Source organism: Eretmochelys imbricata, chromosome 7 (assembly GCF_965152235.1).
Source record: "Eretmochelys imbricata isolate rEreImb1 chromosome 7, rEreImb1.hap1, whole genome shotgun sequence".
Lineage (NCBI taxonomy): Eukaryota > Metazoa > Chordata > Testudines > Cheloniidae > Eretmochelys > Eretmochelys imbricata.
The window spans coordinates 81264825-81280608 of NC_135578.1; the positions used below are offsets into that span (position 1 = coordinate 81264825).

The following is a 15784-nucleotide window of genomic DNA, read 5'->3' on the forward strand; positions in this document are numbered from 1 at the left end:
GTTGCAGGTGCTTGTGGATCACCGTGGGTGTTTCATTGACATCAACGCGGAGTGGTCTGGAAAGGTGCATGCATCTTCATGAACACCAGCCTGTACAGAAAGCTACAAGTGGGAACTTCCTGTTGTGATGTTAAATGCTCATAGTGATCCTGGGAGACCCTTCAGCCGTGGCTCATGAAACCTTACACAGGACACTTGGACAGCAGTAAGGAGCGGTTCAACAACAGGCTGAGTAGGTGCTGGATGACAGTTGAATGTGCCTTTGGTAGATTAAAGGCGCGCTGGAGATGCCTTTATGGCAGACTAGATCCTAATGAGGATAACATTCCCATAGTCACAGCCGCATGCTATACGTTGCATAATCTCTGAGAAGCTAAGGGTGAAAGGTTTGCTCAGAGGTGGAGTGCTGAGGCAGACCACTTGGCCTCTGATTTTGAGCAGCCAGATACTGAGGCTGTCACAAGAGCCCGGAGAGGGGCAATTAGAATCAGGGAGGGTTTGAGGCAGCACTTTGACAATGAGCACCAGTAATGTATATCTCTGTCACTGTGTTAGTTTTCCTAGGAAGCAATTGTGTCATTTTGGGCCTTATATTCCTGTGAGACAATGATTACAATGCCTGTGCATGTATTGGTAGTGCCTACAATCTGAATTTGTAGAAAAAAAATTAAGGTGATTCACCAATAAAAAACTTTGTTTTTATTGAACAAGAAACAGCACACACAGACACACAGATGCCTGCTGGGAAAAGAGGAACCAGGGAAGGGCAGACTTTCACAGCTGTGTGTAGATCCAGCTATCATTGTGAAAGTTGTTCGAGGGGGTGGAGTGAAGGGGAAGCCAAGAAGTCCCGGAAAGTGGAAGGGAATGTGCAGGTGGAGTTGGGGGGTGGGGCATGGAAAAGTGTTCTGAATGTGTTGCAGGGGTGGGCGAGCATAGATCTCTCAGTCTGCAGCACTATTAAGGACTGCAGCATCTACTTTTGCTCCTCCATTACTTTAATCATCCGCTCTGTAGCGTCCTTAACAAATTCCTGATTCTCTTTTCTGTCTTACTGTTTGGCTTCCCAGAACTCCTGGCATTCCCTTTTCTCTGCATTGGAGCATGTCATCTTTTCTGTGTCTTGGGTGCTTTCTTATCTGGTGAAGACGCTCAGCAGAGGGGTGGGGGGTGTTCCTGAAAGCCACATCTGGTGAAGCACAGGGGACAATGCACAGAAGTGGGATAGTTAAATTCACGGACAGCATTGTAACTTTTCAGTTATATACATCTTTTGCTACATTACAATCACCTTCTCACTGACCCTAATCAGGCACACATATCTGCGAACAGCCAAAGCATGGTGAGTGTTGGGGGGATGAAGGGGAGCTCCACATGGGGAAAAGAGCACACACTCTCTGCAAGGGTCGCGGTGCAGCATTCTATGGAAAAAATTCTAAAATTCTCCCGCACTTTTCCACTGGCAGGGATCATTCTTCCAGAAATCTCACTGCTAAGAGTAAGCAGGGAAATAAGGGTACATCTGCTCCATGCTTGTGGCTTCCGCCCTGCTCCCTATGCTGCTTGCCTGTCTGCCACTTTGGTCCCTGCAGAAGTGATTGCCGAATGGCACAGGAAAGTTTCCTACAATGGGGGAAGAAACCTTCGGCAGAAGATTACCAAGTACCTCCAGGAAACTTTCCTGGAGATCTCTCTGGAGGATTCCCGTGAGATCTTGGCATGCATCAATGCACTATTCTACCATACCAATTAGCTACACAGGGAAATGTCCAGCTCACAGAAACGCAGCCGGCCTCCCACATTTCTATACCCTGAACCCACCCTCCGCACCACACAAGCCACAGCCACTTACCAGGCATCTCATCTCCTGCTTCTTGCTCCCCAGAGAGTGACTGCTGAGACTGGCTAGACACCTCTGGAGTGGGGAACAGTTCCTGGCTGCCTGCCCTACCGGGCGACCCCGCCGGGAGCTGCACATCCTCGTCTAACTCCACCTCTTCATCAATAACTTCTTCCTCCAGGTTAGGACCTCTTTCCACTACCTCCATTCCCTCTGAAGTATCCACTGGGCTCTTGGCGATGGAGGTGGGGTCGCCACCAAGGATAGTGTCCAGCTCCTTATAGAACTGACAGGTCTTAGGTGAAGCACTGGAGCAACAGTTTGCCTCCCTTGCCTTATGGTACGCCTGCCTCAGCTCCTTTATCTTTTTTCTGCACTGCAGTGTGTCCTAATCATAGCCTTTTTCATATAAGCCTTGAGAAATTGGTATCCCAATTCCTATGGCTCAACCACAGCTGGGACTGCACAGCCTCCTCTCCCCAGATACAGATCAGATCTAACAGCTGGTGGTCCAAGCGGGAGAGCGTTTGGTGCGATAACCCGCAAAGGTCACCAGGGAAGATGCGATGAGATCTCTCCACGCCAAACCAGCAGGAAATGGAATTTCAAAAATTCCTGGGGCTTCTAAGGGGGAGGAGCAGATGGTCATTTACCTGGCTGCAGGGCAGTGGAGTTCAAAATGCTGACCAGAAAGGTCATGATGGGCATTGTGGGACACCTCCTGGTGGCCAATTACAGCGATGAAATCAAGCATGTTATATACTCTGGCACTTTGTTGAGAAATATGTAGAGGAAAAAGACATAAGTCTCTTGGTTGGGGTGGAGATACTTAGTCACCAAAACCGGGCATCTTTCCCAACAAAAGTCGCATTGCAATGTGTAGGCACGCACTGTTTGGTCAACAAAAGGCAGTTTTTGGAGAAAAAACTTAGTAGTGTAGACAAGGCCTAAGATGTCATAGGAATCATTTTGCATTGTTTCCACATGGTTCAGTGCAAAAGACTGAATAAAGTCATTGATGCACAGTAATTGTTCCTCCTCCTTTCCAGCAAAGGAAGTCAAAAGAGCCCCAGCATTCCTGGAGAAGTTACAGAATTGTGGTGTGCCTGAAGGGCACCCAGTCAGATTAGAAGGCAGAGTGATTGGAATGCCACCACCAATATTCTACTGGAAGAAAGACAATGAAACCATCCCTGCAAACAGAGAAAGGATGAGGTATTGTACAGTCATTCACACAGTTAATGTCCCCTTGAGCCTTGGCTGGTTGTTGGCACAAAAGTTTTGTTGTCAGAGCAGGTTTTATCCTCTCTCTAGATGAAATTCATTTCACCCACTTAAAGCCTAAGGAACTGGTCTTTAGTATGAAGGATAAGGGAATAAAATCCACTTCCCTAATTTGGGATCAGAGTGCAGAAGTGCAGCACAGCTCCCTACACCCCACAGCCACTGCTCCAGCCAATAGACTAGAATAGAGGTGATAGTGTTTTTGGGCCACTTGCATAGTATGGTACTTATACTTTATCACCACAGATCCTTTTGCCCCTTCCCATACTCACCCCAGCACAGTCCTTTGCTACATGGGGCCAGTTTTGAAACACATATATGCCTTTCTGGCAATACATAATCCATCCCTGAAGGGTTTAAGAAGTGCCTTGAACTGCGCCTTTGTACCAGGATGAATTTCATCCCAGCTGCCTCTCAGTTCTTCATCACCTCCTATGTGCTTGCTGCTCAGTGCATCCTACCAATATAGGCATCAGCACTTCAATGCCATAACCTTTCCAATTTAACAATATAATTTTATATTTAAAGATGAGCTTCTCTTTTATATTTATGTTAGTTTAGCTTTTAAAACTAAACTTAAAAGAGATGAGCTGGCTGAGCTGTGAGTAAAGTGTTGCTGGGATCCATCATCGCAATGATCATTTGATCTTTCAAATTGCCTTTTTACTGGTAGATTTGGGGGAAAATCATAAATGATACTGACCTTTATTAAGGGGATTTTTAAAGCAATATCTCATTTTAGGATAAGAGGGAAATATTTGATTTAAGAGTATAGGCAATTATTATGCAAAATATGAAATTCACAAATGAGCTACAGCTCAGTTTACATAGTGGACTAAAATGTAATACAATACATTGTAGGTGTAAATAATAAATAAGAAAGTCAAACTCATCATAATCACAGAAGTCAGAGATGGAAAACCATATAGGTCCTGTCTAGTTCCTCACCCAGCTGTCAACATAGGAATGTACTGTACAGTATATTATAGCCACTGCCTTGTCCAGTCTAGTTTTAAATATTCCAAGAGATGGGGCTTCCGCCCCTTCCCTAGTCCACAGCCTAACAGATCTCCCTTTCAGCAAGTTTTTATTTATTTCATCCCATTACTTGCAGTTATATACACATTCTGCCCCTTTCCACCCTAAATAATGTCTCTTCATTCATGTTCCCTAAATGCTGGCTGGCTAGTACACAGAGGAGGACACCAGAATCTGCACCTAGAAGTGGGAGGATAGGAGGCAGAAGTTGGCTACCCAGATTTGATCTCTCCCAGAACTCAGGGAGGAGAGTTCTGTAGGTCCTGCCATAGAAGGGATTAGCAGAGCAGGATCCAGCAGTCAGGAAGCTCCTTGGTCCCAAACTGGCATCTATCCACACTCCAACCCTTGGTGCAGATTTATTCCTGCTCTGGACAGGAATACTCCTTCCTTAATACAGAGACACACTACTAGTCTGCAGCATTAATGTGCTTCCATTTTTGTGGCCCAGAAATACTGTTTCAGAATTTGGCCTTTGGTATTAAACACCTTCCACATAGTCACAGCCAGTTCTGTCCCCTCTTAGTTATTGCTAAGCATAATTAACTTTTTAATCTTTCCTCATGGGGAATCCCTCCAGTCTTCTAACTGACATTGTTCCCTCTTTGGATTTCTTCCAAGTAGTTAGTATCTTTGATACTAAGATTCCTAGCAGAGATCTCATCAGTGCTGTAGATAAAATAATTATTTTCCTCTTCCTTAAAATGGAAACTCTGAAACCCACAATTGCACTGTCTTTTTCTTTTTTTGCCAGTAAAATTCTAGAAACTTTAATCTCCCCAAGGTTTGAAGGGTGCAGAAAAGTAAAGGTTCAATTTTATATCGTAGATTTTAAAATAATGTTCATTATTCATACAGTGACAAGCAAATTTGCATTAAGTATCTGATTAATTCTTTTGAAGTGAGCATAAAAGTGGTTGTGTCAGACATTAAATCCACCATTAGATAAAATCAGCATCAGCAAATAGGCTTGTGCTTGTAACAAATGCTGGTGTTGAAGCCTTGTATTTTTTTGTGGGCAACAGCAGCTAATTTTCTCTCAGACAAGATAATTTTTTCGTGCATTCACTTTTTAGTACAGATAGGCCCAATACCAGAGTATTCAGATAATTATTTTTAATGCCCTGAATTTCAGATCTAGAGTTCTAGTTTAGCACGTGAAAGACAGGAACTGACTGCAAAATTTGGGCCCAAGCCCAGGTACAGACTTCAGTCCACATTTCTAAAACTCAGAAGTGTTTGGAATCCAGCATTTTGGCTCAAATACATCACTGCTTTCTAGCTGAATAAAGAAAATCTGCTATAAAATATTTCCTTGGTTTTATTTAGCTTAGAAATTAATTATATTTTATGATTTCTTTGCCAGGATTCCTACTCCTATGTAAATCTGTGAGTCAATGTAATGTTTGAATTAGATTCACAGTCTCCAAGTTCAACATGGAGTCATTGGCTCCCTGCTGGCTAGTCTGCTAAGTAGTTAAAAACAGGATGGAGCTCTGTCCTGGCTTGCCTCATTTTTAATTAATTTTGCAACATCCACAACATTGACAGGAAGTCTGAGTATTCGTCCAGTCTGTGTGTTGTGCAGCAAGGAGGTGACATACACCACCACAGCCCAAGGCCAGAGTGTGGGACTGCTCTATGAGGCCTGCCCTACACAGCTTCTATTTCAGCCTATCATAAATCCAACCCGAGCCCTGCAGTGCCACCTGTGCAGCGTTAAGATGCCTGGATGAACATAAAATGTCAGTCCTTTTCCCTGGCTCATCCCTCTCTTGCCAGCAAGCTTATCTTCTATGTTGGCCTGCGTGAGGCCAGGAGACCCTTTCTCCACAGCTGCTGTGTCCCTGGTACATCAGCATAGCCCATATGGGTGAGTTAAGTGGGGAGCTGAACAACAGTGAATGTTACCCTTTAGGAAAGCTGTTCCTACCAGAGCTGGCCAGAAGATGGAATTTCCATCACCTGGGAAATTCAGAATGTTTGAGATTTTGTTTCATTCTGAATCAGAACAAAACTGTGAACCTCAGAATTTCTCAGAATTTCCTGAGAAACTGAATATTCCCATTTGGGAATATGTTATTGCTGCCTATCCTTGCTTTTCCTGTCTGCCACTGCTGTTGCTGGGGGAAGGAAAACTCCAGGGCTCATAATAGGAGAGGATGGGAGGGGAAGGAGGAAAACCACCAGGGTGATGAGAGGAGAGCAGCCCCCAGAGCAAACTCATCCCATTCTATGACATCTTGCCTTGTGAGCTGCTGAGGACCTCGGGAGGTGGGCAAGCTGGCAGGGAACCAGGCAGGTTTCCACTTGGATTTTGTTGAAATCAATAATTCCCCTGGTACATTTCAATTTTAATGAATCTGCATTTTCCAACAGAAAAATATTTTACATGAAAATTTCCAACCAGCTCTAATTACTACCTTTATGAATGTTCTCCTCCAGGATTAATATTAAAATTTTGCTGGCATTTCATATATTGCATCTCCAGTTTCTGCATTAGAAAAATAAATACTTTACAACTGTTTTAAATGGGTTTGCATAGGTATAACTAATTGGAAACTTACTAACAATTCTGTAGCTGATGCATAATAAAGAATAGAATCCAGCTCACTCTCTCTCTTAGTTGTGATGGCTCTGCAGGGCTGAGAGGAGAAAACACATATTTGAATCACTAGAATGAACAGATCAGACTCCAAGAACATGCAAGGAGCAGATACGTTGAGTATGAAGTTGCTGCTTTTATACAGGCCTTCAGAGTAAAGCTGCACTCTAAGACTATGATTTAGTATGTATTTAATCTATGTGATACTAAACCTAAACAGCAGATGCACACTTGGGAAATACTAATTCTGTACACTTATTTTTCCAGCATGCATCAAGACACAACGGGGTACGTCTGCCTTTTGATTCAACCTGCCAAGAAAATAGATGCTGGTTGGTACACTCTGTCTGCGAAAAATGAAGCTGGTATTGTTTCATGCACTGCTAGACTTGATATATATGGTAGGTGTCCTACTATTGACTACTAAGTAAAGCAAAGCAAAACTTACGTGGTTTGGTTCTTATTGTACTCTTTGCAGTTCTTGCTGAAATCTTTTTATTTACATTGATGGGAATTGAATAGACCCATTCTTAGTATAGAGTCAGAGTATGTCCGCAGCCTAATATGGCCACAAAGAGAAGTAAGAACCACACACATCCTGCATGGTCATATTAGCACTCTTGCATCACAATTTGGTTGCAGGTGAGAGGTAGAGCAGGAGCTGTACACCAGACTCAGGAGATCTGGGTTCACTTTCCAGTGCTACCATGGCTTGTGTGACTTGGGCAAATCACTTAAACAGTCTGTTCCTCAGTTCCCCCATCTGTAAAATGGGGATAATACTTCCTCTGTCCTGTTTATTTTGACTATAAGAATCTTTGGAGCAGAGATTTGTCTTGCTATGTTTTTGCACAGTGCCTAGTTACAATGGGCCCCTGCTTTCTCATAGGGCCTCTAGGCACTACCATAATATAAATAAATAATAATAAACAGTTCCTCCTGAGGAAGCAAAGCTAAGCATTGCCTCTTACACCAGGATAAGCTGACAGACTCAATGTAGCCCACAGGTCAGGGGTGAGCAAACTTTTTGACCTGAGGGCCGCATCTGGGTATGGAAATTGTATGGCAGGCCATGAATGCCCAGTTGCGGAGAGGGACTCTGTGGAGTGTAGCATGGAGGGGCTCTATAAGGGATGTTACTGAGGTGGGGGGAGATGGGACTCATGGGGTGTGGCACAGGGGGTGGAGGGGCTTGACAGGGGAGGTACCAGGGACTCCTAGGGGCCCTGCTGGCACTGAAACCAAGGCGGCTGTACCAGGCACCACCACGGGCAGAGATATCCTAGCTGGGACGGATGCCACCCCTGGGCGGTTTCGAGGCTCTCGAGGATGGTGCCATAGAAGACCAGGAGGGGACTGGGTGTGCTGCTGCATAGAGGGGGCTGCTGCGTAGGGTCAGGGTTCCAATCCCGGAAACAGCATGGTGAAGTCATGCCTGGGCAGTGTGGCTCTGCACGTGCCAGAAGAGGGTGGAATGATGAGTTGGGGGCTGGGAAGCACCAGGTGGGTGGAGCGGAACAAGCCTCTGACCCCACTCCCTGGCAGTTTTTATTGCAAGATGTGCAGTAAACAATACAGAGATAAAAGAACAAATCGGATACACTCTGTTTCCACTGACTTCATTGAGGGACACGATCAGCACAGATATAAGCAATTACCTGCAGAATCATTAGAGGTTTCCAAGATATACATTTATGGAGAGAAATTTCACATAGAAACAGGTTTTGGAATCATAAGGTTACTTTCTGCATATATAATTCAATGAAATCATTGAGTCAAGCAGCAATGTTCATTCTCTCTTGAGCATCTCTCAGATTTTATTAGTCAATTTTCCATTTAGGCAAGTGAGAATTATGCAGTTCTGTGGCTAGAACAATTTGAGAAGCCAAAGGAAGGAACTGAATAAATTGGTATATTTTTCTATCAGAGTTTCAGTCCGTATTAAAAAAATGGCTGTCTTGGCTTTATGAAAATGTCCAGTAGAAGATGGCAGGGATGCAACCACTAGAGCTCCATAGCAATTACTCTAAAAACTGATTAGGCCACTGAACAACTTTGGCAATCAAATCAATCTGTCCTCTGTTGAAGCCAGTGACTTAATGCTAAAAGGCTCCGTTCTTCTTTACCAGTCCAGCACCCTGTTCTTTTCCTCCATGTCTTTTTAAAACAAATTCATTCAGTTTGTCTTGTTAGAAAAGAAAATCTTGCATTTAAGAGGAGGTCCAAATTCTGTTCTTTCAGGAATGTGTTCTGTTCACTAATAGTCTTTTCTACAAGTAGGTATCTGAGCATTTCATTTGATTTAATCAACCACTTTGTATGCTTCCACAAGAACATATAGAGCCACCATGCACAGTTCATCTGACATAGAACACTCTGTTTGAAACTATGATATTCAGCAACTATGAACCCCTAGATGAAAGTAAATGCCATTGTAACAACAGCATAGCCATTATCTGTAGCTAGTAAGCAATTAAAAAACGTTTATCCTGAATGCCTAAGCTGTGTAATAAGATAGCTCACATATACTTTGTAGGCCGTTTTTCTGCAGCATTAGTCACAAGCTGAGAATTTTCAATCCTTTTAATCTACATTTTAAAAGGAATTACTAGGCTACTTTACCTGGAAAAAAAGAAAAAAGCCAGGCTGCCAGTGCCATGGAATTAGTCCACATCCTTGTCAGATTCCGCCACTCAGTGGCCTTATGGAGAATTGCATTTTAAACTTCATTAATGCTTGATGATAGACATAGGGAGCCAGAGAGAGATTGGCATATTTAAAAAAGATTAAATAAATATATATCTAAAGCATCCCATATTTTGAAGGAGATATGAATAGCACACACCTAAAGAGTGCAAACCGCAAGAACAGAAAGGAATTGTTTAGGTGGTCCAATTAAGAGAAATGATATACGAAAATTTGGACTGAGTGTCAGAAAACATTTTCTAAGAGACTCTGGAAAATCTGCCAAGGGAAGTGACAGAAGCCTCATCATTTGTGCCATTTAGAACTGAGCTAGAACTAACAGAGAAGGGAACAGTTCTGCAGTGTCAGGTGGTTCTGGTAGTTAATAGTCTTCTCCAGCTCCAGTGTCTCCAATTCAGTGAAGAAACATTTTAAAGAAAAAAATATGTATAATCAACATAAAGGGTATCACCAGAGGGGGAACCTGTTTGAGACTGGGAGAAAGAAAAGGCTGTTTATCCAAAACCGTCTGAATCTTAAAGAAGGCTAGAGTTAAAGTTCAGTGCAGAAAAGGGAAAAAGGATTCTACTCTTGTGTAACAGTTAGTTCCTTATTTACAGGTCTCCCACATAGTACTGCTCATCCAGCTACTACAATGCTGCAGCCTAAATATTTACTGTGTTCCTAGTTATCCCAGAAATAACCCCTGTTGTATAACTCTGCCCCAATTTCCTGTAAATCTTTTTATTGATTTTACTATTCTTTTATTTATTTACAAATACTCTTACAGTGGACCCAAGCATCTTTCCAGTGATTAGCTGCTTTGTTTTTCTAATTGATCAGTGTTGATTACATCTGCCAATTGTCTGTTATGCCCTAAATATCACTATGATGTTTGAATATGAAATGATCTATTATGAAATTGCATTTGTCAGCTACGGAATCAACTACATGTCAAAATTTAAGAAGATGGATCTACTTTTTAAAGGACACTTTTTCCAAATGGGTTTCAAATCTGCACACCAACTCCTGAATTTGTGCATCCAATTAGCACAAAGATACACAAATGATTTCTGGTAGAAATATGTTTGTCACATTTGCGTGCAGAATTGGAGGTTTTGTGCACAAAAGTAGAGTCTTATTAAGGTGGTGAAAGAGGCTGTGAGAGCTACATTGTTATAGAACAGCTAAGTATTATTAGTATTCCTATTAACTTCAAAAACGTTCAATGTTACTTTTAAATGTGCAAGTACAAGCTGTATTTGTATTTTAATATCACTGAATCTAATTAACTGTTAGCAACTAAATTTCTAATGATGTAAAGTAATATATTTCCTTTCATTTTGCATAATAACTTGATTAACAAATTGATAATTTGTTCATAATCAGTCCCCTAAAGTAGCTGCAATGAAAATTAGAGATGGACCAAAGTCAGAACTATTTATCTTTTAAATAAAAAATAATTAAAAAAATCTTTCCCTGATTTTTTGAGGGGGTTTTGGGGATAGGGACTGGGAGGGAAATCACTGCTGAGGGAGATTTCTGGTTTTGTTTATCTCTATTTGCTGATCCACAAACTCTTACTATTGACTGTAGTGCTTACAACCATGAGTAGGCTCAGTAGGTGAAATCCTGGTCCTATTGTAGTCAATGGAAATTTTGCTATTGAATTCAGTAGAGCCAGGATTTCACCCATTGGCTCTAACAGGACTTTGCATCATTGTAAAACACTGTACTTGAGGATATCTGAAGGAACAGACCCTACATTGTAATAGTTTTTTTTAAAAGGACTTGAGAGGGGTTCCCGTCTAGAAACATGGAAAGCAGCACTTTCCAAACGGGTGTGAAAATTTCCATTGGCTTTTTATATATGTTAAAATAAATGTGGGACTTGACTTGGAATTATGTTTTCTCTTCACTGTTTTTGTTTCTTCAGCCCAATGGCACCAACAGATTCCACTACCAATAAAGTTTCGACCTAGTGGTAGCCGGTATGCAAACCTCACTGGTCAAGGGCTCGACATTTTTTCTGCCTTTTCAGCTGTTGAAAGTCCAAAGTTGTTTTCATCCCCATCCCAGAGCGTGGTAGAAAGTGAAGAACTTTAAAAACCTACAGTTCCAATTATACCCGCAGAAATATTAGAACTATGGGGAAAAAGAAGAGAGAGAGAGAAGGTACAAACCAAGAGACTCAAGGTTTACAAGCAACTTGTTTTTAGTAAGTGTTCTGCTGCTGGAACTGCTGCAAGTTACATATTGTACAAGATGTCTGCTTGTATTTTACTCCAGTATGATTATTGTATAGAGTGTAGCGCAAAAAGTTCAGTGCTATGTCTTTTTCTGAGAATCTCAGAGTGAAGAGACATAGTTTGAGCACTTAAAAATCAACACCATTTTTAATGCTTCAGTTAAAGCTCCTGTAACAAGCAAAGTTAAGGATTTGTGGTTTTTAAGTGGATACTGCCAATGAAAGGACTGACACTGTGATAGAGAGTAAAGAATGTGACTTGAATGTAATCCTAAAAGGATTTCCATAAGGAAAAGAAAAGAAGTTGGAACATAATTTTTGTATGTGATCATACTAGATAAAACATAGCATTTCATGGAGGTACAGCTATATACAGTATACATTTATATTTGTGTGTGTGTGTATATATGTATGTACATACCATGCCGTGTGTACTCATGGTGTTTTGAAACATACAGTAAGATATAAGGCATGTGCTTAGAAAATTAACACATGAAACTAAACATCCTATTTTGTATGAAGCACATACTGTAGAGATCACAGCTGAAACTACTGTATATTTCCATGTATGTTTCATATTTGTTCCTTTTCAGTTTTAGTGACTCCCTGATTTTAAACACACAGAATACTGTTCTTGTAACTTCATGGTTTTTAAATTCAAGTCTCTTTTTCCACGAGTTTTTGACATGCCTAGACAAAAAAAGCACATCATATGGCTCATTTGCTAAACTGACTAAAGAGGAACTGTGGCCTGGTGCAGTTAAAACTTCTTTCAGGATCATTTAGAAAACTTAATCACAGGTAGAGTTCCTACTGTTAAAACAGGGGAAAAATCCATCTGCAACATGCAAAGAAGGTTATAATATTTAAGAAACATAGTGGTTAGTATAAACAACTAAAGTAAGTATTGTACCCTGATAAATGGTAGGTAAACCAGGGAATGCTATAGGAGGACGATAACGAAGGATATTTAATAACAGCACTAAAACAAACAATTTCAGTATATTTCTCTTTTACATAATTTTATTGACACCCTTCTGACCCCAATGGTTAGAGGTTAGGAATGTATCTGATGCTTTCTTGCACATGATTTGGACTTTATTTTCAGCAGTTCTAACTCACTACTTTAAACTTGATCAGGAACAGCCATGGGGTCCTAACTAGAATCATACAGGGGCTTAAAGATCACCTTTACAGATGCTGTAATTTTAGGTTTTATTTGGCTTGCTTTGCAATTCAGTGTTTTTTCAGTTTAAAAAAAGGTACTAAATTCAGAGAAAGAAAGAAGAGATTAAAGCAAGGAGAAACTACACTTTAAAAGAAATAAATTACCACTGAAAATAAAATGTGCCTAAATTAGAAATGTACATGCACTAAATATGAAAATATGAAGGCATAAGAGTTAATGAGACATTGGGTATATTGGGACAGTGGGAAGGAGATAAACAGTGTTTTACTGTTTGGTCACTTTCAAATCTAACCTATGAGTTACTCTCTGAGAGCCATCTAAGGTTCAGATCAAGTAATATGTGGTCATGGTGTATTTCCTAGTAATGTTTCTAAAAAGAAAATAATTGGATTTTGTAAATTAAATTAATGTTGTTTATGGGTTTCTTTTTGAAGAAGGGCCAAATTCTGCTCCCATCTACAACTCTGAAACCTCCAACTATTTCAGCGGTGTAAATAAAAAGCAGATTTTGATCCAACATAATAAAATTTTACAGCAATTGTAGCACTTTATATACATAGAAATAATAAAGCTACAGTGCACTGCCAGAAACTTGACTGAATATCTTTAGGCTTGACAGAATTTGATTTTTTTTTTATGATTTCAATGGATGACATTTTAAAAATTTGTATTGATTTAAATTTCCACAGTTGCACAAAATGATGAGTTTTAAGCATTCGTTTATATCAATTTAAATGTTCACAGTTGTAGAAAATTGGGGTGAGGGAATCAGACAATAATTGCTTAATGACAGTACACGTTAAGATTCAAAAAGTTAAAGCTTTTGAAACACAAACTGTCAACATATACAAAGTATCTTAAGCAGCATTTTTTTTTTTTACTTTGCCTTATGTAAACTTCAATGATCAATGGAAATATTTTTTTGCCAGTCTGTGTATGGTGAAATCAATATTTATTGATAAAAATCTAACCCTTTCAAGCCTAAATATATAGACTAAGTTATTAAATAATATAAACTAAAAAACTAAATCTGTACAAACTTTTAAGGTTTAGAAGAAATGAATGAATCCTCCTTTATTAGGTAGTAGGTCCAAGAGCAATCATGTTACCTGCATTCTGTGTATAGTTTGAAAGACAGGAAAAGCAGTATGTTAAACTTGTTAGTATATATAAATATCATACCATAAGGATATTTTATTTTAGGTACCAATATTATAATTACTAGTATTACTGACAGCAGTAAATGTTCTCACAGCTTTACAAATTCAGAGAAAGATGTGATTTCCACCCCAAAGAACTTACAATGTAAATTAAAACACAAAGAACACAGACCAAACATGTGGCTTGAATCTCTTCTCCCTTATGCCAATTTTACACCAGTGTAATTCCATTGACTTCACTGTAATCTCTCTTGATTTACATCACCACAAGTGAGAGGTGATTCACACCCATGACAGGTAGGCTGAAGGTCAAGTGGTACAATGTTTTCCAAAACACAACTTCTGTACTTTTGCAGGGGGGAGGAGAGGCTGATATTATTGAAAGACTTGCTGGAAGAAATGTTGTAAAGGAGGGAGATGAATGAAGGGTTGATCCTTGGTCAGTAAGAAGTTCCTAATACCTCCCAATGTGAGAGGTTAAGCCAAACTGGGTCCCCAAAATCTGGCAGTCGAATACTGGCAGCTGACAACACTGTCTTTCACTCTTATTTACTAGCTAAGGGTCATGATCTCATTCATACTAGCATACATTGAATACTGAAGTCAATGGAGATACTTCAATGTACACGGAATAAATGAGATCAGAATCTGATCCTAAAGTTGCAGAAGTCTCTGTAGATCAAATTATGTTGCCCGTAATCCAACAAATTTCCTTTTCATTTAAATAGGCATTTTGCTATGAGACAGACAACAAAATTTTGTCCAGTATAAGTAACTTGTATCAAAAAAGATATTGAGATCTTTACCAAATAGATTAATTCTTGTTAAGAAACAAGAAATTAATTTCCAGTATTGTTAATAACTACAGAATCCTTCTGTTCTGCTTACACTGAGCCCAAAATGGGAATATAAAAAGGAAGTTCAGGTGCATAGATATTAATGCTAATAGATCTGACTGTGCTTGTCGTAATGAAACCTTTATAGAGAAAGGCGTAAGTTATCATGTGTGTTGGTGACTATTGAAAAAGCTGAGGAAAAACTGTAAGTAGATTTATGTAAGCAGCAGAGGGCAACAGTGAATTATCACATAACTTGTGTGATATCCATTTGAGAAGTTAATATTATGTGACGAATGCTCTATGTAATGATACGGTGTCAAGAAGCATTAGGGATTCTGTGATTGTGCTTTCTTCCTGAACAGCTTGCTTAGCATTTCATTGTTTTGTTTTATTTAATGAACAGTAACTAATTTGACCTTGCACAAAAAAGGCATCCTGTTCAGTATTCAGTAGAGGCCATAACGAAAAATTCATGCCAGAATCCAAGAAGTCAGTAAGTTATCATCTAAATGTCCATTTAATAACTACAATACTAAGTAGAATTTTGCACCAATTAAATGTAGTGACTCTAAAATTGTATATGTTAAATAACGGAATATTTCCAAATTCACACATTTGTAGCTTTATTTGCCTTCTGGTTCCTTTTCAGCCTTATAGTTTCACACATGTTAACACACAGGCTCACGGTATTTCAGAGGGTAGTCAAGTGGCTGTATTTTTGTTCAAAATTCTAGAAAGCACGAGTATTGCATCTTTGCTTCGAAAATAGTAAACATGTAAAATCTGTAGATCCAATTCTCAGCAGCCTTGCCCAGTCTAAGGAGAACTGGACTGGGCCTTCTTGTCTCTGAAAGCAAGGACTGAAGACAATTTTTGAATGCTTCATGTGGGCAAGT

General features: G+C 40.0%; 1 protein-coding gene across 1 annotated transcript in view; it reads left to right on the forward strand.

Annotated features, from left to right (window-relative positions):
* Nucleotides 1-11558, forward strand: part of MYPN (myopalladin) — a 90384-nt gene extending 78826 nt beyond the window's left edge. Inside the window, exons 18-20 of the mRNA XM_077822842.1 lie at nt 2890-3055; nt 7035-7168; nt 11389-11558. Coding sequence (XP_077678968.1) covers nt 2890-3055; nt 7035-7168; nt 11389-11558 — 470 coding nt within the window. The remainder of the gene's footprint in view (nt 1-2889; nt 3056-7034; nt 7169-11388) is intronic.
* Nucleotides 11559-15784: the final 4226 nt, after the last annotated feature.